General features: G+C 37.6%; 1 protein-coding gene across 5 annotated transcripts in view; it reads right to left on the minus strand.

Annotated features, from left to right (window-relative positions):
- Window positions 1-25,065, minus strand: part of EPS15 (epidermal growth factor receptor pathway substrate 15) — a 68,903-nt gene that overhangs the window by 6,199 nt on the left and 37,639 nt on the right. For all 5 annotated transcript variants that reach the window (XM_027649065.1, XM_027649068.1, XM_027649064.1 and 2 more), the window contains 13 exons: window positions 24,120-24,279; window positions 20,542-20,627; window positions 15,153-15,225; window positions 10,516-10,677; window positions 9,634-9,831; window positions 7,508-7,705; window positions 6,884-6,958; window positions 6,456-6,546; window positions 5,135-5,170; window positions 4,101-4,237; window positions 2,473-2,542; window positions 1,187-1,263; window positions 506-668 (listed from right to left, as the gene is read on the minus strand). In XM_027649065.1, coding sequence (XP_027504866.1) covers window positions 506-668; window positions 1,187-1,263; window positions 2,473-2,542; window positions 4,101-4,237; window positions 5,135-5,170; window positions 6,456-6,546; window positions 6,884-6,958; window positions 7,508-7,705; window positions 9,634-9,831; window positions 10,516-10,677; window positions 15,153-15,225; window positions 20,542-20,627; window positions 24,120-24,279 — 1,526 coding nt within the window. The remainder of the gene's footprint in view (window positions 1-505; window positions 669-1,186; window positions 1,264-2,472; window positions 2,543-4,100; window positions 4,238-5,134; window positions 5,171-6,455; window positions 6,547-6,883; window positions 6,959-7,507; window positions 7,706-9,633; window positions 9,832-10,515; window positions 10,678-15,152; window positions 15,226-20,541; window positions 20,628-24,119; window positions 24,280-25,065) is intronic.

Consider the following 25,065-nt stretch of genomic DNA (forward strand, 5'->3'; position numbering starts at 1 on the left):
ACTCCACTACTACTGAAAACAGCCCAGGAAACTTGGGTTTATTACTGTTACTGCTAGAGACCTCTGGCAAGGCCACCTGGAAAAAGTTAATCTAAAAAGCTGAGCCAGTCATTTAACTCTATTTAATTAATTTTGCATTAAACATGGAGGTTTTGCTACAGATAAAACACAATAAATTCTCACTCTGAACATAATTTAATGCAAGATTCACAGTGTATCACATCAGTAACCTTTTAATTTACAGCTATGCTGTGTTCTGGCACATACTCGTAGTAAGTTTTCTTTTTTCCTGTTTTCTACATCCTTTGTCTCTTCAAACAAACAATGATCCCAAACACCATACACAATTTAACTCTGAGGAACTGACCAACAGGTCAGGAACAGACTTGTTCTGCATCTTGTTTGTTCATTTTAGATTCAGACCCTTCACCATCCCCTCGTTGTTACTGTCCCGCTGCCAACACTCAGCAGCTGATTGTAAACCCTTCTCACTGTCAGCTCTTACCAGGTGGTGGTGGACAGGGCCTGGTGGGAGTTCCTGTCTTAGGGGGCAGTGCAGGAGGAACATCCTCATTTTTAGCTGGTGGTTCCTCAAATAAGTTTTTAGTTATGATCACGCTGCTGACAGAGCCTGATGTGGAAGAGCTAAAGGGATCCTCATTGTTGGCCTTCAACAAAGAAAACAGCAACATACACGTTTTCAGTGCAATGCTACTATACACTTTCTTCAAGAATGCAATATTAATTCAGAACTGAAAGTCTGGGCTAAGACAAAAGAGAATACTTTTGTTTGTTTTTACACATACCATCCACATACTCCAGAAGGTTGAAAATGAAGAAAAATCAGGAATGGTTAGTGTGTACAGCAATACAAAGCTGAATGCAGTTAAACATTCAAAAGTAATACTTCTGCAGCTAAGCTCAGCAAATTTAAAAATAAATATATAAATTATAGTATCACTCCAAAAAGAGAAAATACTTATAAAACCACAAAGATTACACTGCATTCTTCACAGTGGAACTGCAGGACAAGAGAATTTACTACCAAGACCTCTTTTTCAAGAAAGTCAGCCATTATAAATTTAGTAGTGGCAAAACTGTAATGAAATTGTTGGTAGAGAGTGTAAGCTCTGTCTTGTCACTGCAGTTTCATGCATTTTCTGTGGTAGCAGCAGCTTCACATTACCTTTGACAGTGTGCTGAAGTCAGCAAAGCCACCTTCAAAGGATTCGCTTCCAAACAGGGAGGCAAAGGGGTCTGTAGCTAAATACACACAAATCAAGCACACAGAATGATATTAAAAGCTAAACATGAAAGACACTGAAAAAAAATCCCACTGCAAAATAGCAACTGTTTACATAGTTTGCAACATAAACTAATTCAAGTGAAGTATTTTATGAGGTGAGCACTTCAGGTTATTAGGTAGCTTTTACAAAAACTCTGAGTGTCAGCTTCCAATTGTGAATAACAAATCTCCTGAACAGGGAGTATTTCAAAAGAAATGCTGGTATTCTGTTTTTTCCTATGTTAAAGAAAGTTAAATTCCACTGAAAGTATAAGATGACTATACTACTGGATGTTCTGCAGAGATACATGTATGTATACACACAAAGGGATTTTTTGTGTGCATGCACCCATAAATATACATATATATATATAGATATAGATATATATATATATGTGAACATGAACAAGAGCTCACTTCTGACTGCAAGCCCACTCATGGAATCAAGTACCTGAACCTCTTATCTCAGTCTAATTCAGCAGTACTCTTTCATTCTCATGTGCCTCAAAACACATTAGAACTGCTATTCTACTGTAGAGCAGGAAGTGCCATACTCACTTCTGCATCTCTAGGAAACACCATCTTCCCCTACAATTAAACTGAACAGGTTTACAATACAAAATCACATGTGGATTCATGTTGTGGATTATCACTTGTCAGTGCAGCTTGGGAAAACAGGAGACAAGAGTCTTCCCTAGAACATTTTTAGCCCTCAGATGAGAGAGGGTCGTAGCAAAACAGAAGGAGCAAAGTGTAGCAGTAAAAATTCTTGATGAAGCACTTACTCTATCCCACATCTCCTCTCATAGTACAAAGTTATCTTGTATGTTACTTAGAAAGTACCAAGAAATCTCTGAAAACAACTCTAATGGGAAGCAGTGTGAACCATCCAAATAGTCCAAATACTTAGATCAAGATTTTGTACCAGCTTTAGGTAAAGCAGAGGAACATTTTTTGTGGAATCAGTCTTCAGTGATACAGGCTACAGATAAAGACTCAGTTCTGGTTTATAAAAATTCCCCTCTGCAAACTGGCACCTTATGTCACACTTCATAGGAAAATTCAGAAAACACAAAAAATCCCTAAAATGCTTTGTTGCAAATTCAGTTAAAAGATTAAAAACAAAAGCACGTAAAAGCAAATAAAAATAAACCCCAAGAAGTCTGATGTGTATAATCTACTTTTACCTAGATCATTTGATGTAGTAACAGTTGTTCCACCAGGAGCAAAAGGATCATTCTTCTTTGATATCTCTGTCTAAAATAAAAAATTCCTTTGGAGGGAAATTTGTTTTTCAGCTTAAAAGATTCCTCAATCTAAGAATACAATCACGATTTATTTTAGCTTAGAAGTTTTAAGATAAAACATTCTGGAAGCAGCTTTTATTAGCATCAGAAAACCAGTCTGTTAACAGAAACTCCTCCTCACTGTTTTGATTAATTCTTTCAAAGGATGGAAAAAAGGTACAATATGTGCAACATACTTGGTAACAACTAATGCAAGAGTTAAGAATATCTACCACTCACGTTAGTCTCAGATTTCTACAATCAGAGCTATCTTCATGAAGATACAACTACAAGATAACAACACTCCAGAGGTGTGTGGTAAAGCATTTAGGATGAATGCATCATTTCGGTTCAGAGGTACAGATCTCAAGAATACACTGGTAATCCCACAGTTCTGACCTCCATTTTTTTCCCCCCCTCTTTTGTACTTCACTTATTATTAGACTGTAATATGATAAAGAATTGGTTATATTAGAATAACAAGACTTTGAAAAGGACAGTGGGCCAAGTATTGAAGATTCTTGAAACCTAATTTTCCAGGTTGGAGGTGTAGGCTGTGGTGTGTAACATGACCTTGAGATCTGCATAATGTGCACATCATGGGGAGGGACAGGACCACCACTGTCAGGTGCAGGGATTTCTCACTCTCATGGCTGCTGTGGGTGCACTTATCTTGCTTTCTAATCAACATGTATCTACATTTTATATATGTCTATGCATATTTTATACACACACAAAGTTGGAAGTGAGGTATGAACAGAAACAGCAGTGAAAAGGAAAGGAGATGGCAAAAGAATGGAGACAAACAATGACATGAAGAATTTTAGCTGCTGAGATTGTCTATCAGCTTTTAATTTTATATATTCAACGAGTTCTAGTTTGCACCAGAGAGGGTATTATGCCCAACTCTACCTTATCAAAGGCTTAAGACTATTCAATAACTGCTCAGCTATAATGTGGACAGCTAAAAGTTACATTGAAGTACACTTGAAAGAGGTACATTCAGTAAGAAGCTCCACATTATGAGAAGGCTTCAGTGACACTCATTAGAAAACCCCCAAAAATACAGCTACAGAATCACGTGGCTTTTCCACAGGGAAACCCCATACCACATCAGATTTCAATAAAATACAGAACATACTTCTTGATCCTGTCAGGTATGAAGGCAAAAGTCAAGTCTCTCAGCACGACCTGGTGAGGTTAATCTTGGGTTTCTTTCCAGGTTCATTAAGTTTCACCAACTACCAACTGAGCTTAATTCATTATTGTCAAATGGTCTTAGCTGTGGAGCAATGAAGCTCCACAATGGAACATTTTTAACATGTTTTTATTTTTACTTCTATTTCATCTGTGACTATTTCTAGAAACTAGGACACAAAAAAGACAAGACAGAGTTAGGGGATCAGAGGTAACCTTTATCTGTATGACTGGCGAATATCAATTTTTTAAGGCATGTCTGAATGTACAAAATAGGTTATTTTGTCCAAATCACATATACAACAAATTAAAAGGTATGATACCAAACTTACTGTGATATTATTACTGTTGTCTGCAGTGCTAAATGGATCAGTGCCAGCAGTCACAAAAGGGTCGGTGGAGGATTGTTTGAAAAAAGAGTCAGCTGCAAAAGGGTCTGAGCCTTTGAAGGGATCACCACCAAAGGGATCTAAAAAGTAAACATCTCCTTAACATTTCTGCTTGCTTTCCTTAGCTCGATATCCTAAAAACTAAACAATATATTGCTTTTTTCATACTGCCACAAAGTGACACGTTTAAGATCAAGGACCTTTGAAGTATGAAATTCATCTGTGAATAATTTGTATTCTGTGATTCAAAACATTAGACAAGCCAACATTTTCTGCACGTCATGAAAAGAGTGGTTCAATTCCTAAATCATCTCAGCATATGGGTTCATTACCAAATCTCCTAAAAATGAAGCATTTTTACAAAACCTAATGTTTATCAAAACTCTCCTGGCCCTTCTCTCCTTTATTCCCCAGACACAACTGATATTTCTTATCTAGCACTTGGTGCTCAGTGCTGTTTTGTTATTGCCTTCCCACTGGTTATTTTGCCTTTTTTTGCCATAAATTCAGGTGGCAAAAAAGCTCCACTCAGGGTTGAGCAAACAATGCAATGACATTGCCTATAAAGTCAGTCTGAAGAGAGACTTCCCACCTTTTCGGTACTTAGTTCTAAAGCAAGTTGGTAGGTTAAGAGCCTTTAAAAGAACACAGTCCTACTTTTTTGCATACAAAACAGGCAGCAAGAGTTTGGGGCCTTCTGTTTACCACCTTCACATACTTAAATCCCAACTAGGGGTACTTTCAACAACAAGAGCAAAGTTCAGTGGCAATGGGCTTCTCTGAGAAGCTTTAACAAAGTGGCCAGCTGCTACTACCATATATATCCTATAGTGGCTTTTTGTGGCATTTCCACCTTTTTTTCCCCTCTGAAAGTGGTGACACTTTCCCCCACGTTCTAGTAAGAACCATTTAGGTTTCATTCTAGTAGGAACCATTTAGAAAAAACCAAACACATTAGAAGTTACAAAGTTATTTACCAATTTTTCCAAAAGGGTCATCTTTGAAGGGATCACCTGTTTAAAAAAAGGCAAATATTCATTAAGCAGCTTATTACAATCACAACACACAAAAGCAACCATCCAAGCTGCATTTCTGTTTGCTGTTGTTCACAAACACCCACTTTAGGCAGTATTTACCACTGCAGTAATCCAGGCTAACTACTGGTACGAGTCCCAGTTTTGATTAATTCTCACAGGGCACTGTGCACTGTAGCTCCTAAGTGTTCCTTTCTGTACTGGATGCATCATTCCAATTATGTCATTTCTACTTTCTCATCTATATCTGAGAGACATATATACCGCCTCTTAGCTGTAGATACCTACCCTGAACATTCTGAGCACACAAAGCCCAAAAAATTGGCTACTAAAACACAACCCTTTCTCCTTGAAAGAAAGGCCTTATCATATGCTGTAAGTAGGACCACTTCAACATAAACAAAGATCAAGCAATGTCTATACAGAAACATCCAAGCTGTTTTAAATTAGTTTAATTTACTCACTAAAAATATTAAATCTGCACTGACATTCTTTCAGAAGCCAAGTGATCTGAAACAAATTTAGCTTGTTTTCCCTTCGAAGTGACACAAGCTAAATTGATCAGACCATGTTGATTCTGAAAGCGTGTAAAATCATATTAATGTGGCTGAAAACATCTGCTTCAGCAGCTAATTCAAATTAACTCCCCTTCTCCAACTGGCTCCATATAGGCAGATCATGTCTTCCATAAAAAATAAAAGCAGAGCAACAGCATTCGTCAGTGGCAAGTTCTTAAAATAAAGCTGAGCACTTCCCCAAGACGAACAGATGGTGCAGTTCCACATTACCTTTTCCTAAGTGCCAAACTCACCATAAGTAGGCCACAGCCATTCATTCCCAACCACCCACACCCTCCCCACACCACAACTCAGTGAACCCTCCACTGACCCGTTTGTGGAATTGTGCTGTAAATTAGATTAGTGCCACCACAGGTAATCACACCAAGGCCCACACCTTTAAGGCCAAAAAGCCACCAGGGCACGGGGAGGGAGGGGCTGGGGTAAGAGAAGCACTCAGGAAGAGCAGTGAGGGAAAGAAACATTTTCACAGCTAATTAGAAAGCCCAAATGAAGGAAGGAGAAACACCCCAGAACACTCATATCTATAATTTCTATTTTTGTAATGCTACTGACTCCGCACTCCTGTCACTCACACATCTTCAGATTTGTTCTACAAAGAACAGTTTCAAGGTGAGGATGAGACTGATGTGTTCACAGAAGACCTGTTTCTGCAAGTCTGCACTTAGAGAGCAATATTTACTTACTGCCAACAAAAGGGTCAGACTGGAAGAACTCTAAGCTGGCTTCAGAAACTAGATCAGGCAAGGGATGAGATTCAGCATCAAATGGATCTTCCTGGGCAATGCAAAAGGAGAGAAAGGTATTAAATTTTTAAGACTTGCAGGATGAAAACACTTATGTCATCTCCTGTTACCATTTAGTGGTTTCTTAAAGCTTAAAGCAAAGAGACAGCTGGAATTCAAAATTCATCAATGGAGAGAGCCAAAATATTTCTCAGCAACCTGCCTGCTACAGGAGATAAAATGTTTTCAGGATATCACACTCTAAATAAAAGCAGTAAGAAGTAACAATTTATTTATTTGTTTATCATGACCATGATCGAAGCCTGAAACAGTTAACCAGGACTTTTTTTAACTTACTTCTTCCTCCCCCAAAACCTGGACAAACTCACTTTTTTGGAAATAGTTGCAGCTGGGGTCTCTTTCTCTTCTACAACAGAGGCTGCTGTTTCAGGACTATTCCTTATCTGTACAAGGATAAAAGCAGTGCACCAAAAATAAGTAAATACAAGACTGCACAAAAAAATTTTAAGTATTAAACAGGATCACAGAATATACTAAAGCATACTTCAAGAGGTTCATAGTTATTATAGAACATACTGGAGTGTTCCATAAAACCTGCGAAAGTTTTAAAAAAATAAATCAATCAAGAATCTACTGAGACATAAGGAGGAACATTTAAAGCAAGACAGTTTTAGATTTTTTTGTACTATTCCTTATTTCATTCTTGTTCCACCAAATGGAGACAGCTGCTCTCCTTTAACTACTCAATTTATGATATTTGCTTCAGAGATAAATACAGGAAAAAAAATTATTGTCGCTTTCCAGGCAAGCTAAAATTGTCTCCTTTTCTGCTTATGAACTTTCAGATTGTGGAAACATAGTCCCTCAGAAAAATACCCTGAAATTTCACTTGTGAAAGTGTTTAAAAACATAATCAATCTTGATACATTCTTAACTTATTCCAACTTCCCAGCTGCATTGCATCATGAACAAGCAGGCAAAACACTACTCACTGGAGACACACTGTTTGTTTGTTCCTCTTCTGCCACACTTTCCCTTTCAGCATTCTCGTTAAGGTTTGCAGTTTCACTGCTGCTGTTGCTAAGACTGGAATGATCCACAGTCCCATTAACAAGTGTACTATGTTGCTGGGAGTGCCAACTAAATTGGTTGTTTTCCAGTTCTTTCAGCTCAAGAAGTTTTGTCTGCACCTGTAAGCAGAAATAAATGTATATGTATCAGTATGGCAACACATGGAAGCCAGTTTGTGACCATCCCCTCTCAAATAAAACATTATTGATATGTCTGAAATTCTTATTTTCAAAAGCAAATATAATAACCCCCCTGTTCTTTGCATCAAAATGTGAAGTGTGAGGGATAAGCAGAAATTGGATTTAGCAGAGGTGTAATGTGGTTGAAGGACACACCTTTTGTCAAGAAGCAGACTGCAGCACTGGCAACATCAAGATTAGTTGCTTTGTTTCTGCTCAAACTCATAAGAAAAGTTGCAAAGCTTTCAGGGGCTTTTTGTTTGTCTAGTGTTGCTGGAGGTTTTTGGTTGGGGTTTTGTTTGGGGTTTTTTTTGGTGATTAGGTGGTGGGTTTTTTTAGTTATGTATTTACAACTACCTTAAACTCTAAATTAAAAAGGTTGTTTTATCAGAACTCTCATCTTCCAAGAAGGAAAATTACATATTTGTCATCTTCTCCCACATGACTTTCCAAGTGTAAAAACTTCCTCAGCAGATACTTCAAATCACACATTATTTCAGTGATGTGCTTAATGCAGTTTGCCTCACAGCAAACATCTACTACCAACCTGCCAGTTAGGAAGGAATTATTGGACTTGGCAGATTATGCAGAAGAATGAACACAGTTCAGACATTTAGGTGCCTAAAGCCCACTGAATTCTGCAAGGTCAATCACCTAATAGAGTTTTCATGGCCTTGCATGTGTCACAAGTCAGGTGACAGCAAAGACAACACCAGGTGTCTTTCAAATACACTGACTCAGACCAACCATGAGATAATCTTGCCTAAAGCACCAAGGCACCTATTGTTCCATATTTATGAGCCAAGAGCAATAAAATTAGGAGTACTGATATAAAACCTACTAAAAAAAGGTCTGTATTACAGTCAAGCATAACACATCAGTCTCAAATCTGTTCATTGCAAACACCTCTTACCAGTATATAAACATTGAAATAGTACAACCTTCCCTCTACCTGTGATGAAACAGTGGAAAAACCCATTTGTTTACTTCTCAGTTTCTAAAACTAGAAGCCAAATTTAAAAATGATGAATGTTACACAACTCTTCAACAGAAGAAAGTGGTCTTGCATGAACTGTAGCAGTAGAAGTTTTTTCAAAAAATAAACTAGAAAGTTACAGATGTGAGTTGTGTGAAAAGTCAGGCATTTCTAGGGTTCAAAGCTCACAGGTAGGCTTTGCCTTTTGTTTTTAACTTGATAACAGTGAGAGTGGCTAATACATTAGACAGGTGGCAACACAGAGGAGAACAATGAGGAAAGGGTGTGCAAGCTAATGCACTACTGAAGTAATAACAAATCACTGATTACAGACAGAAACTGAAAGTCTTCCACACAACAGCAGACACTTCAAAGCACAGGGCTTAAAACCAGGGCAGCCAAATCTCTGCTTCTCAGTATCTAATCTCAACTCAACTTATTCCTACATTCACTTGACTTTCCCCCTTCAACAATGCACTAAGTAAACGTTATCAGCAATTTTATACTCTCTTCACATCAATTAAAGCATAGTGAGAATGTGCCCCAGGCCATGGCTGAGGATGAAAACTTAAATAACCAGTAGACATAGAGAATTTAAGTCTTCATTATCCATTTTTCACCCATTACATTAAGACAAATTATTTACAAAGTATAATAAATTAATCCCTTTTACTAACAGAATTTGGAGAAAAATCATGAAGTATCTTGAGTGACTTAAATCAGCCTCTAAGAATCCTAACAGCCACTACCACAGAACACATGTGCAAGTAACTGAAGACGTGAGCAAACAGTGAAGAAAAAAGAAAGCTACGCCTTCCCCTGAAGACAAACCACACTAAAGGTTGGCAGCTCAAACTATTTTTTGGGGGGTGGGTCTTTCACACTGCCTTACTGAATTAATTTCCTGTTGTGAATCCTGCAGATGTTGCTGAAGAGGTCCCAGCTGTGCTTTCCCAGACTCTATGCAATGCTCAAGCTCTGCAGTTTCTTGCTGCAGGCGACTCAGCTCCTCTTGGGCTTTGGTCAGTTCATCTTCATACGCTGAAATCTTTGATTCCTGGCTTGTTATTTCAGCCTTCAGCATGGCAATCTAAAGCACGAACAGTACTTCAAGTAAAAAAAAAAACCCAAAACATCCCACACCCAAAAAAAACAATCAACACTTCCAAACACATCTAAATACTATTATTTATGACGAGAAAAAGTAAAAATCTCATAGCTATTGCAGAGATTATAGACCATACCTGAATGAATTATCATACCTGATAATACCTGATATAGATCTGATATAGATCATACCTAAATGGACAGTTAATTCTCTATTGGTCTCAATAGGAACAGTGTATTCTGTTTTTCTGACCAACACAGATATTTTTAACACTGAAAAGATAATTTTAGACCTTAAAGAAATATAATACCTTTATGTTAGGAAAAAAATTACATAAGATATTATTTTTTCATCAGTAAGAAATCAGTTCCAGTAATTAGTGCTTCTAATTACACTTGCATTATAATTTTGAATTGTTTGTTTGCTCTTAACTTTATTTGTGTGCAAGTATATCTCAATATGTTTGTTGACACTCTGAGAATAAATTAGGAGGCCACTGAAGTGAGTGATGTATTTGCTATGCTCTGTTGCTCACAAAACCTTGACACTCAGGCTATTTATTTGTTAAAAGCTTTTTCTCCTGCCCCAACAACCATAACTCTGAAAGGTTGAGCTGTTCAAAACAAGGCATTTACTCTTCCAAGGGCCTTGCCCACCAGACCTTACCAAGTGGGCCTCCTCTGCACACTTCTGCCTGATGTCATTAAGTTGCTCTTCCAACTTGGCCTTCTGCTCATCAAGATCATTAAGGGTTTCCTGGGCTTCCTGTTTCTGAGCTTGCAGCTTTTGCAGATTACTGCTCTCCCGCTTTACTTCATCTTGTAGGTCCTGTAATAAAACAGATCAGCTTTACATTTGTTCCCTCCCTACTAACCACTAAATTCTGCAGCACACACTGCAGTACTAACTTAGATTTCGAAGTATCAACAAATTATCTTTCAGAAGCCAGCACTGACAGCATGTCTGACAAGCAAGTATTCTCAAATTCTAATTCTACAACATAAAAATAATCAGGTTATTTGTGTTTTCTTTTCTTTAGTAAAAATCTCACTGAAGTACTGAGGATCGTGCATCAAGACAGATTGACAGGGATTCATTTTGAATTTAGAAGTAGTCTTTATTCAGACTGCTACATTGTCTCTGTCCCATGTTTCAGCAATATGTTTTACTGAGTTCCTTATTATGGACATGGACCTGTTGGAGCGAGTCCAGAGGAGGCCATGAAGGTGCTGTGAGGGCTGGAGCCTCCTATGAAGACAGGCTGAAACAGCTGAGGTTGTTCACCCTGGAGAAGTCAAGGCTCCAGAACCTAAAGGGGGCTTATAACAAAATTGGAAAGGGACTTTTTATCAGGGCATGGAGTTATAGGACAAGGGGGAATGGCTTCACACTGCCAGAGGGCAGGGTTAGATGAGGTCTTAGGAAGAAATCCTTCCCTGGAAGGGTGATGAGGCCCTGGCACAGGTTGCCCAGAGAAGCTGTGGATGCCCCCTCCCTGGAAGCGTTCCACGCCAGGCTGGATGGGGCCTTGAGCAACCAGGGTGGAAAAAGATGGTCTTTGAGGTCCCTTCCAACCCAAGCCACTCTGTGATTCTATGATAATAGAAATTCTTTATTCTGCTCCTTCCCCCTTCAAAAACACATAGCCAAAAATAGGAATTGGTTTTAGGGACACAGTGAAAGACCAAAGCGGTGCATTATTAACCCAAATGCACTGCCTCCTAGGGCATTCCTGCCTCTAATTTTGCAAAAATCAGCCAAAAACTTATTTTCCATGTAACAGTACTGGTAAGGAATTCACATTTCATACAACACAATATGGCATCTTTTGATTTACGAAACAGCAGCAAGTATGTGTCTCGTGTTCTAAGTACTTAAGTAGCATCATATGGTAATTAGTTCATTTCTGAGCAACAAGAACGGTTATACTTCAAGAAGCTGCAGAGATAACACTGAAAACATGTCAAGGAAAGAAATCAGGATGAAGAAAGAATCGTCAAAGTCAAGAGGAAGAGATAATACAGGGAGATCAAAAAGCATTAATACAAAAGGAAAAGTATTAGATGAAAAGAAAATATTGCTGCCTTTCTGAGAAAATATGGTAACTGAAGGAAGAATCATCAACAACAGTAAAAAATGAATAGAGATAAATAAAATTAAGGAGGATAGGAAAACAAGAGACATGAAATTCTGATTAGATCATACATTTGTGTGCTGCTCTAAGCTACGATCCTGCTGTCCTTTTTTAGTGGTGTTTTGTTTGGGTTCTTTTTTGTGAGGGGGTAGTTTATCTATGTGTGCTAACACCTCCCATAACGAGGACAAAAAAGCCAGACAGAAATAGAAAGGCATATGGTACAAGCAGTCAGATGCTAGGGAAATAGGTAACCTCAAGACAACTGGAAGACACATCATAAATGCTTTTATGCAAAAAACCAAAGCCAAAACCATGCAAAAAAACCCTCAAACCAAAACATAGAACACCAAAAGCCCCCCACAAAACCCCCCCAAATCAAATTTGAAGTTCAGTAAAGGGTATGTGACTGGTGTACAGCAGCCAGACTTGGTGAATTACTGGTTATTTCTAATCCATGAAAGACAAACCAGCACACAAACAAAAAGCTCTTACAGCAGCTACTGACTTGGATAATTGGGACATTCTTGATCCATTCATTTTTTACACTGCTTTGAAAAGCAAGTATCAGCTGACACTTAACGCAAGCAGTGGGGGAAAAAGTAACAGCTTAAAGAGATTTCAGCTGCTTTTTTGTGAAAGGAAGCAAGAATTCACATACATATAAGCTAAATATAGGTCACCTCCACTCTTGTCTGTCCTAGGCACAGCAGTAGAGAAGCACTGAAGAGACCTGACTAAGCCTGATGGCTCCCAAAAGAGAAAAGAAGGAAAAAAACCGAGCCAAACCCCAAACCCACAGTGTTTTTTTGTTCACATATGTTCAAATTAAAGGTTGGAGTATACACAGAATGGGTACAATATTCAAATACTCTTCATGAAGCAAACCGGGCTCCAATTAAGCTTTGATTTCAAGGAACACCCTCAGCATAGAAGCAGCAATTAATGTTCAAGCACTGAATGAGATTTCATGGAAAAACCATGAACATTTTTGAGGTGGTACAAACTGGCATTCTGATGGTAACAGTAATCCTTGTATTAGATTTATGATCATTATAACTCTTCGTGCTAAAGCAGTGTAGGATAAGGGAAATTTAAGGATCTGTATTTTGCAGACAAGACAATGGATTTAATAGCTTGTCAGCCTGTACTTCTCCAAACAATTCGTGTGCTAAGAACTGTTAAGCCTCAAAGAGGACAGAAAAGTTAAACTTCACTGACTTTCCAATGGCATTGGTGCACTGCAACAAAGAATAGAGAAATTCCAATGCTGAGAGGGGTATTTGGAGCATGTAACTTTAAGAAAACACCACCCCTCAGTCTTTGCTACTAAGGCACTGGTATTTTAATAAGCACATTGAAACACATCAGCATGCTATGTTTTCCTGAAAACTTTCTCTGTCTTTGCTTTTTTGTAGCTATTTACGTAGTATATACACTATTTTATAGAAGAAAAAATATAGAAGAAAAGGACTGTCATTCTTTGTCTCTTCTTATACAAATCAGTTTGATTCATCACTGACCATAGCTATATTTGACATTATAATTTGTGTCCATCGAAGGAATTCTGTTATCAGAAATTCAGGAGTGTGATGCCACAAAACTAGCTTGAACGAAGGTGGAAGGTTAGAGAGCACTGGTTTTGTACACCATCTTTGAAATGTCACCATTAGAATAAAACCAAAAATAAAAAAGCATGAGGTAAAGATATCCTTAGTCTGCCACATTATTCTCTGAAGTCCTAGAAAGTTTGTTGAAACATGCAGGTCGTCCAACATTCAGGAGCAAGAAAGGGACCAGAGGTGAAGGACCACCAGCTTAAATAAATGCTGCAGTCATTTCCTGTTTGATCCTGAATAGCTGATCACTAAGAGGTTAAAGACCTGAGACAGTTGCTTCCAAAATTACTGTTCAGGATACAAAGGCTTAACTTGATGCAACAAACTGATTCTATGATGCTGCTGACTATCAAACACTGAACACACACGATGACACTGTAACGTTCAAGGTAAGGTTTTTATCTACCTTAGTGCAAAGACACCAGAGAACTCAACATGAACACACACAGATTCCAGCACACACTAACAAAATCATCCTGTGTGCAAAATCAGGAATACCCATGGGGACTTTTAAGTGTGAAGGGCAATCTGCAGGGTGGGGAGGGGAATGACCGTGGCACACAGGGACAGAATCACAGGCATGGGCAACTTCTGCATGAATTCCTGCAGCTGCTGAAGCTGCCTTCCAGCATGACCAACAGGCCAGCACCTGACTATCTCCAGAGAGGTCAGACTATTAATTATCATCCAGGCTTTAAGGATATTAAATAGCCAAACACTAAATTCTTAACTGTTTTAACACATTAGCTCCTTTTCAGCCCAACTAAAATTAAAATGCAGAGATCACTTGCGCTATTTGCTCTTAACCAAATAAAGATTATTTTAAATAGTAGATTCCTAAAATAAATTTAGAAATAAATATAAGTGGTCAGATATCACACTGAAGATTTTTTTTTTTTAAGAGCAATTTAAAATTTAATTGAAATATTGCTTTGCAGTACTTAATTCAGAGCTTGGCTAGACAGACAGCACGCTAAACACTGATGCTGACTGTATAATTTCTAATGCCTGTAAAACACTTGTAAATTTAAATTTTACAATGTCATCCTTTTACATAAAAATCAACAGATTCTTTGTAAAATTCACTTATATTAGACAAAATTAACTTCAGGCAACATTCCTCCCAAGCTGGTAATTACTGAGACTCATAAGAAGCAGCCTGATACACAAGCCCTTTTAATTGAGCCACTTAAGTTTATTAATTAATTTACAGTGCTACAGTGTCCTCTTTAGTTTTAATTATACAGTAGATAGTCTTTTAAAAGAAAAAAGGGAAAGAAAGAAAAAAAATCTTTTCTTTTATAATCTTTTTCATTTAAAACTCCATGCAGGCTATAGAAGCTCACACATTTATATAAATATACACACCTACACCAACCCACAGTCATGTAGAAAATACACTTCAAAGTACATTCTTTTTCTTAGCCCCAATTTTTTTTTCTTTTTACTGGATAAGTGACATGATCTAAAGACTCAGTAATCCCACTGTCACTAAAGCAGCACATGGTGCAATATCAGGTGTCTGAACAATAATTCAGTGTTTTATTTACCTGGACCTCACTTGTCCTCTGCTTGATGGCATCTTCTTTCTCCTTCAGGTCTTGCTCTACATTATTCTTTTCCCTAGAAGACCAGCAAACAATGCAAGAATACTTAAGAACATCAGCTACAGCAGGTACAGTTATCCAGCCCCCTAAGGCTGTATCTCTCTTTAAATACATAGTGAAACATTAAACACAAAAGATCTAAGGGATTTCTGCTTTCCAAATTATTTACAAGACAGAAGCCCACATAAGGGCTCTGCATAAACCCCCCTGTCTTTCCACCAACTGCACTCCAGCGATAAGAATGGCTCAAAAATGGAAGGGGGCGGGAGGGAGAAATCAATGAAATACTGTCTCCAGTGATCTCACTGTTGCTATGGAGCACTTGTCTAATGAAAACTGCTAGGAAAAGTGGGAGGGATTGCATCAGATTCCATCTATTAACCCCTGCAAACACAGCAATGCCTATGTTCACAGCACCTAGGAAACATTTCCAGCAGGCCAATCGAGCTGATTGATGCCCTTTGCCTGTCAGATTTTAGACCCTTCCCTCGGGAAGCTCAGGGAGAAGCAGGAAGGCTGGCTTGGCTTGCTGGAATCACGACCTGCTCAGAGACTCCACACGTAGTGATCTGCTGTGTCATATCAAGCCTGTCTCTACAGGCATTTATTCAAGTTTAAAAGTGACTACTGATGACAGGGGAATTATCACCAATAAATTCTTAGTAGTCAGACATAACAATAAGAAAGGGAAAAAACCAACATACTCCTCACAAGTGTTACTATTATTAAAAAAATCAAGAGTATCTCTCTCTAGACAGCATATGGAATCTTTTCTCCTTTCACAGATGCAGAAAAACAGTAAGCTCTACTGTTTTAACATCATCTTCTGTACATAGATATTTACTTTCATAAAGATTTTAATAAATTAGCACACACATGAAAAGTTACAATTCGAACAATAAACTTAGCATTTCTAAATCTATCAAATTACATTACTGGTACATATTAAAATTAAGGTAAATTCATATTTTAATAGCAGCAGATTGTTAATCTAAAACTATTTGTTTTATTGTTTACTCCTGTTTATACAGAAGAAAATATTTCTGTCTCTGAAGTAAAGCAAGTCTACCCTAACTTCTCTCTATATAGGCTAAAGAATTTTTGTTTACTGCTAAGCTATGTACAATGGAAATTAAAAACAATCCAGATGTCAGATCTCAAACGAACATTTGCTCTGACAAATAATTACTCTAGATTATGTTCTGCTATTACTTATCTCACTATCTGATTAAAGAGCAGCTTCCTGATTATGCCCAAAGGGAAGGTTTAAATGGAAGAAAAAGGAAAGATGTGGAAAAAGGAACTTTGAAGAACAAGGGTAGTTATTCTGTTGAGTGTGATCCTTCAAGTTTCGTAAAATTCCTCACTCTCCATTCCTCAGAACACGGAAATTCTAAGCAAATCTTCACCTTCTCAATCACAGCTTTAGCACACCCCTCTAGCTCAACAAACTAGTATCTGTAGTATAGTTGTACTTCGATATTTAAAGCACTGCAACACAGGGTTGAAACAAGCTCTGTTGCTTTTGCTTCCATAACCTTCCATGAACAAAGGGTCTCAGTAAAGCACTTCCACAGATCTACATACAAGTCAGGCTGAAAAACACCTTCAAGCCCTCAAACACCCATTAAGCACAGCAGACACTCAGACATATTTGTCTTGATTGAAGATAAAAGAGAATAATCGACTAGGAAAATAAATACTTGTTATTTTTCCTGCTTGGGTGTGAAAACTGAGCAAGAAATAGAACTGCAAGCAGGTGTGTATGCTCATTATACAGCCTTTCCACATTACTGTCACTGATGTGCCTAAGAGACTGTCAGAGATGCAGATAACTTCCTTTTTATTTCAACAGAAGCCAGGTACCTAAACCCTTGAAATCTGGACTAAGTAACAGGATACAACACCCACCCACCGGCAGCTTACATGAGCCAAATCAGAGCACAAACAATGAATTGGAAAGAATCAAGTGAAAGAAGTATTGTCAGGCAGAAAAAGAAAAGCTTAGGCAGCAGTCTCAGGCAAAGGAAAACAAGCTGAGTGTATATAGTCTACACATAACACATCCCCTCCTCCCCCCAGTAATGCCTCTTTGTTTCAAAGAAAAGACAACACAGACCTACTTAATTCACTAATTCTTCTGAATGCCTCCATTTCTTTTACAAACTATCTGGTATGCCCCTGTAGGAATGCTCAGCAACTGAAAACCAAAAACAAGTCACAAAATTGATTTACTGGATATGACAGATTTCTTGGATCATAAAATCCCTTAACACATCAGCACTTGAAAATAAGCAAAACCAAAAACCAACCCAAAAAGAATAAATATATCTTCACCATATCTTAAACAATCTAATGTCACCCTAATGTGGTCTTGCCAACAAAGGACACTTGTAACCAATTCAAGTCAATTACTGAAAGCAATACAATTTCCCTATGGATTTTAATAGTAGTCAGGCCAGAAGAACCTCATATCAAATAAACTAAAAGCAATGACTAATTGATGGTTTCTCCCATGCAGATGCTTCATGATTTACAATCAAATAATCTTAGTAAATCCCTAAGTTTAATACTAATTTGTGAATGGAATAATTTATAAATGGGAGCCAGCACGTTACAAATATTTGTCATAGCTGAGAACTGCAGTTCCCCTGTGACAGTAGAGGCATGCAAGCCACTCAACCCTGGCCAGTCTGAATAATGGTCAACACTTAAAATCACCTTAGTTACAAAACCAAAAAAAAAAAAGGTATTTTCCATAATAAGAGACAGATGACTATTCTCAGAGCTGGTAGAGTTATCTACTCTCACAGCTGCCCAATATTTCTTATTTTCACATAAATTTGTAGCTTTGGGAATCCCTAATGTAGCAGTACTTCAGTTTGGCAATGCCAGAAAAAATGCCAAGGGTTTGCCTTGTTTCTTCCACTCTTTGTTCCCTCAAACTTCACAGCTGCAAAAACTCAGTTACTTCCAAACCAGAGGTTAGAAGAAATGAGCGATCCTACGTTAAAATTCTTTCATTGCTTGGCTAAGATGTAGATCAGCTTCATGGCCCTTTTGACCTGGTTTATATGCAGGACAATATGAGTGTTGCTATCCAGCACATATGAAGGATGGCACCTCTGGTGAGATATCCCAAGTTAAGCTCAACTACTTCACAGGCTTAGAGGGGAATGTAGTACTGGTAAAGCTTGAAGACATCCCACCAATCTGTGGGCAGTAGATAGTTTTGAATGCATGACTGCAAAGCAGGGTTTGCTGGGAAAGAAAAAGGTTTTATGGCTCTAAAAAGAATATTAAGAACATCTGGTCTAGCCTCCCACAATGCTGATCAAAAAAAGCTTCAAATACCTTTCTAAAAATACAGTGCAACTGAAACAGAATTTAGAAACAGCAGTGCTAACAGGTTCAAAATGATGCAGATCCCACAAGGTCCCTAGGCAAATCATTCCCCCCATCAGAGGGGAATTATCCTCACTAGGAAGTGTTCTGCATTTTATTCTTCATCTGATTCTCAACCTACACTTCCTGACATTGTACTTATAAAATTAGATTACAAAGCTATTGGCTACCAATCTTGCCCACACGAACTGCCAAGCCACAAAGATATCACCTCTGTATTCTTTGCTCAGTCTCTCCCAAAGCTGTTTTCCACCCATTGTCATTCTTTTGGCCATTTCCTCTCCTGCCTTTTTTTTTTTTTGAAGTGCACTTCAAAAATAGATTAAATTTCTATTACTGGGTCTCAGAAACACAGCTCTCTTGGATACTTCTCAATGGAATCACAGACTAGAATTCTTATGCGTTAAGTCCAACAGCTGAACAATGTATCTTGTTTAATAATGAACAGAAATAACTTCACTTTAAATTACATTTTTATAGGACAACTATCAATTCTGAGAGTGTACTTCACCACTTATAACAGAAATGTGGATTACCCCAAAGATGAAAAGTCTCCTACATTTACCACACTGTTAATCCTGTTCTGTTCTGAACCTCTAAATCACATAAAAGTAAATTTCCCCTCTCTAAAAATAAATACATATTAATAGTTGCCCCACCGTATCTTCAACAATCTAATGTCACTCTAATGTGCCAAATATTGTCAACATATATTTGCCACTGCAAAAATGAAAGCAATGACTTTCCAAAGGCCATGCTTCCTTCACACCTCACAGCAAGAAAAGAAAAGAAAACAAGTCTGAAACAGCCTGGGTTGCATGTCAGGCTGCAAGCCCACCTACTGAAAACCAACCTCATCTAAAAATTCATGCTAGCCAACAATTTATTTCCCTCTAAGATAGTAACAGCAAATATACATTGTTGTAAATCATATTTCAGGTTAATAAATGTAAGTGCTCAAAATTGGAATTAATATAACCTGAAGAACGAAGGAAGGCAGAGCAGGGAGAAGTGAGGAAGCAGTGGGAGTAATAAGACAGAGAATAAGCAGCTGAAGTGAAAAACATTTATGCATTTAGGAAACAGACTGTGCTTTGACACATTGCCAAATTAAATCATTCCTGCAAGTGACATGAATTAGAGGCAGATTTCATCATGACAAAGCACCCTCACTTAAAAAATAGGAGAGTTTACTGTTCTTGATAGAATTTCAGTAGATTTACGATAGTAACAAAAAAAAAACGCTGAAGAAAAATACCTGCTATGATGAAGACTACAGAAAATATATGGATTTGATTTTCTTAGTCACTTAGTCATCTTAATTACCTTAGAAATAATCAATGGAACCCAAGGGTCTGAAGACATCAAAACAATTTTTCTCAGTGCTACAGTTCATTTTACTAAACAGCAGACAAACACCTCCATCTTTACCACCATCAAGACCTTAGCAGAGGTCCATACACAAAGTCATCTTCCCGATCCCCACCCTGCATACTTCATTTTTTCCATCTCATTTCCTTACAGCCATTAGAAAAAAAGTCCTTAGAATCCCTTCTACAAATCAAAGACAACTAATACCAATTTATATCACGGTTCCAGCATCCTAAAGATCTGCTCCATTCACATCTGCCAATTAAGATGAACAACAGAATATTTCCACCTCAGGATGCTGAGATAGGCAGCTCTCTGAAACACGCCCTGAGGGCATGAGGGACAGACCCTTCACAGCCTCCCTGTCACTAAGTGCACTCATGTGAGTGAACAAAGAGCAGAAGTGTTAAACAGTACTACAGACATGCTAACCATTTATTTCAGCAAAGCAGACTATTACCACCTGCTTTTCTCTCACGCACTGAATTGGTTTTTAAAAAACAGTAAATAGCACAACTGAATCTACGGCAGCTATGACTATTCCTCCTCTACATACCTCTGCAGGTCCACAATTTCATTGTTCAATGTATCAAGTTCTTTAATTGCAGAAAAATCTGCTACAGAATTCGGTCCTTGAGTATTCTGAAAGATAAAAAATAAATACTGTAAGTCTATAGCTTATGCTGTCCAACAACTATATTCACTTTATTTTTACGGCAACATGAGCTATCCTCTTGTAACAACTGTTGGTAGTGTTGTATTTCAAACACTCAGCCTCAGAACACCCCAAACAGTACAGATGCTACATTAACAGAACACAACAAACAGCCAAAGCACATAGAGATTTCAACAAGTTTGTCTCCTGCAAACCCTTGAAGACACCTTGCACAAAAGCACAGGACGACTTGGGCATACAAAAAACCCATACAATATAGTTCTAAAACAAGATTTATCTTACAGTTAATTTTTAGCTGGCTTCCTAGCATTCATTTCAGAGAGGTTTATTTACTACTTTTAAATTTCTATTTCTTCATCTCAGTGACCCTCATGCTGCAGAGTACAGTTCAGCATGAACCTCCAAAGTACTGAATGAAACTTGGACAATACAAAGTCATAGATAAGTTACACCCGTGAGTTTCCATTTACTTAATGTCTTTATAACACAATGACTGTAATACAAATTGTGTTTCAAAAAAGTACACATAAATGGCTAGAGAACAAAAGCTGAAGACACAAATTAGCAAATGCTGAAATTGTTCTACTGTGCCTTATCACAACATGAACATGTTTAGAAAGCCAGTCACTGTAACTACCTTCTATAAATACATTAGTTCCTTCAAGTCTTGAATAAAGTCTTCCAAGTCAAACACAAAAATCAGAGGAAAAATATACATATATAATTAAAAAAGGCAAGCAATACTCTCAAAATAACACAAAAGTTTTTAAATGTTGAAGTTCCTCTGCAGATAAATCAAGGTGCTAATAACTATGTGTTTATTCAAGCTTATAGTCTGGGAAAAAAAATAAAATAACAAGAGCCAAGAAAAGACCTAAACAGTAAATCTGAGCACACAGCGGCTAATAATATTATTCAGCAAAACTATAGATTATTCGTGCATATTTTACTAGAACAAATGGTATGAACTGTGAATAAAATAAAAAAAACCCTACAAATATACAGCTATTCTTGAATTGGTTAGTGTACAGCTTCTCAGATGGGCAAACTAGCTATGAGGTGATCCTGTTTTAAAAGAATTACACTGGAGTTTTGCAGCATTGCTCATGGCACTCCAATGAAAGTTTTCACTTCTAGGACAGGGGCAAAAGGAAGACATGGAACTATTGGCTACAAGTAACAATTTTCTTCCATGCCTCCTTCTCTCATCAGTTAAAATAAATCCTACACAATGACACCAGCATCAAATTTGAGCAAAACGTAGTTCAACCTTATTTTCAATCGCTCAGGAGAACTGGTGTAGAGGAGAACATAAAAGCCAGCATTTTAGCTTTAATAGAAGTAAACAAAGACAGAAGTTAGAACTATATGCTACCATGTACTACACTGCAACATGCATGCAATAACACTTTTGAGTTTTTAACTCAAAATGGTAATAACAGTAAATTCCTGACAAAATTCTTTGAGAGGACCTTGCATGGAAGCTTAAATTTTATGGCTTGTAATGCAAGTGGTGATTACAAACACTTCTAGGTAAAGAAACACAGTGTTAAACTGTTGCTGTATCCCATCCATGGGATCTGCACTCAGGCCTCAAAATGGAAATAAAAGTTACACTGCTGTGGTAATAAAATTCTGTAAGGGAATCAAACATTAGGTAACAGCAGCATGCATATATATATATGTAATTTAAACACCTATCAAGGATCACAAGTTAACTTTCCCTACTTCAAAACCACAATGGAATACATCTTACATACTGATATTTCTGCTACCACCTTTATATTGGTCAATTCAGAAGACAAAGCCTAAATTTTTTTGGGGTTTTTTTTTACAATGTCAGCCATACCACGTCAAGAAAACCTATCTCTGCCTACTGCTCCTGTAATTTGAGTTCAAATCTTGAGCAATAATCTTGGGCAAAAAAGTTCTTTCATATCAACAAGACAGCATCTCTTTTGAAAAAGCTCAAGACGAGCTGAAGGTTCAGCTCAATTTAGTAAAAGAAATTCTTGTTGAGGTTTTACAAAGCTAACTTAAAGGTAACTTACCTTCTTTCACAACAGTCTTATTTATGTTAGTAACGAAAAGAAAAATCACATTGATGTCTTTGAGTGTGTTATAAAATCAGTTTACACAGAATAGCAGTAAGCAACACTGATCTCATCTAACGTGTTCTAATCACTAAATTTTCTGCAATATCATCAGTAAAACCACAGTTATTAGTCCCACTGATAACTGCCAGGGGGCTACTGCTCTGTCACCACCTCCCCAGCAATTTCACGGGTGTAAGACACAGCATTTTCTCTTTCCAGCTTAAGCAGCACATGCTGCCAACAGGAACAGCCACAGAGGTCTGGGTTCAAGGAAGAACCTCGGGGCTCTTCCAGATGAACAACACTGGAAATCACCAATAACTTGAGATTGGAACACACTGTGACACTTCAGAGAAGTGTTGTGATATTTCAGTGACTATGAAGAGTCTTAGAAGGATGTTCATTATTCAACCAACAGACAGTAAATATTAGAAAAGCAAAGATTCTCTAACCTTGAGAAAGCAGAGTTAACAAACTGACAGAATAATAAGGATGAAAAGCAGAGTGGTGCAGAATGGAAAAAACAGTCCAAACTAGAAAAGAGACATAGAAAGGAAAGCAAACATACAAAAAAGATTAGTAGAGTTGCAAATAAAGCAAATTACTTTTTAAAAACAGAATGTAAAAACAAATTAGATACCAGTTACAGAAACTCAAAAGTAGCACCAAATTTTGAGTTTCGTTTTTTCAGGTGTGAATTTTTCATTCTGTTTAAGAAAGCTGTAGAATTGGATCAATGTTTTTGCACAACCAAGAAAAGGTAACTCACATCAGACTTCATGAAGTGCAAGTCACATCAGAATTTGTGATGACCACTACTATTCCAATAACTACAACTTGAACTGCTCAGGTACAGTCTACTGCTGGATTAAGATAGATGGCAACCTATGACTATGAAGGCACCTAAACCATCTGTGAAGTATAAAGTGGAGGAGCATTTTCTTCTAAAACTTTAAATACATAATTCTAAACTTTTAGTTCACATTGTTTCCAAAGGTATTAAAAAAGACCAACGTTAAAAAAGGTAACTGAACACATTAGGGGAAAAACAGTGAACTTGTGCATGTCAGATGCAAACGAAAATTTCTTTAAATAAGGAGCAGGATTATTCTTTCAAAAGAGAAAATAATGCTTTCTCAACATAAGATCTCTCCGCTTGGTTGGCAGGCATAATAAATGACAGCTTTGTTTTGAAACATGGATGGAAGTTTTTTGTCAATTCTTTGCACCTAAAACCTCTTTTCTTCTCGATATTATGATAAATTTAAAGGAATGTCAGTACTTGAGGTGCTTCTTGTATAGCCTTTGAAATTAACATTATTTGTTTGAGATTTATACCAAAAATGCCAAACACATCCTTACCTTCTGTAAAATGACACCCCTGTCTGAAGGTGGAATCATCTCTGGAGTCAGAGCCTGAGGTGGATCAATGCCCTTTGTTAACTTCTGATTAATTAAATAGAAAGCCAAAGCAAACTGTTCCTTTGAAAGCTTTCCGCAGTCCTTGGTGTCACAGAGAGCCCTGCACAGAGATAAATCAAATCCTCATTTCTGCAAGTACAGCCCTGTTTATTGTACTTGCTGTCATTTAAAAATGTGAAACTTGCTAGCGTACACCTCCTCTTCTAAAAGAAAACAATACAGACCTAAGGCATGGTACCAAACAGGAAACATCACTCAAGCACACACAACCACCTTCTGTTTTCATGCTGAGGCCCACAGCTCTGGCCTGGTGAAAGGCAGAATCAGGGCTGTAGGTCACTAACAATACCTGAGTATTTAAGGTCCTTCTAAATTAAAGAACTTTCCACAGGCAACACAAGTTTATCTAAATTTTCCTACATTAGAGGATGTGTTAGCCACACCTTGGGGAAAAAACAAAGGCTGTTCCTATCAGAGTGACCTGCAATAGCTCATAGTAGGGAAAGAATTAAAAAAGCAGTGAGTGTAATGAATGCATTGCTGTAGTGAATGTAATGCTGTAATGAAGGTACAGCTGTAAGGAAAGACAAGTGGTAGAGTGAGATGGGACATAAATCTTGCATGCTACGAATTTTATACAGATGATTCCTTTTACCAGTACATGGGTAGTATCAGTGATTAGAGACACAGCAACACTTTGATTCTTAAATACATGGGGTAGCTGAAGTGCAAAAATCTGTTTGTAAAAATCTGTGTTCAGGCACTTTACCTCCTCCCTTAAGATATGGTACATAGCATAAATCTGTTTTCCCCCCATTTCTGTCCAAAAGCAGAAGCAATAAGGTACCACTGATTATACAAAGGTCATGCTATTATATACAAAAAG

The sequence above is a fragment of the Corapipo altera genome, unplaced genomic scaffold (genome assembly GCF_003945725.1).
Source record: "Corapipo altera isolate COAL_440 unplaced genomic scaffold, ASM394572v1 112, whole genome shotgun sequence".
Taxonomy (NCBI): Eukaryota; Metazoa; Chordata; class Aves; order Passeriformes; family Pipridae; genus Corapipo; species Corapipo altera.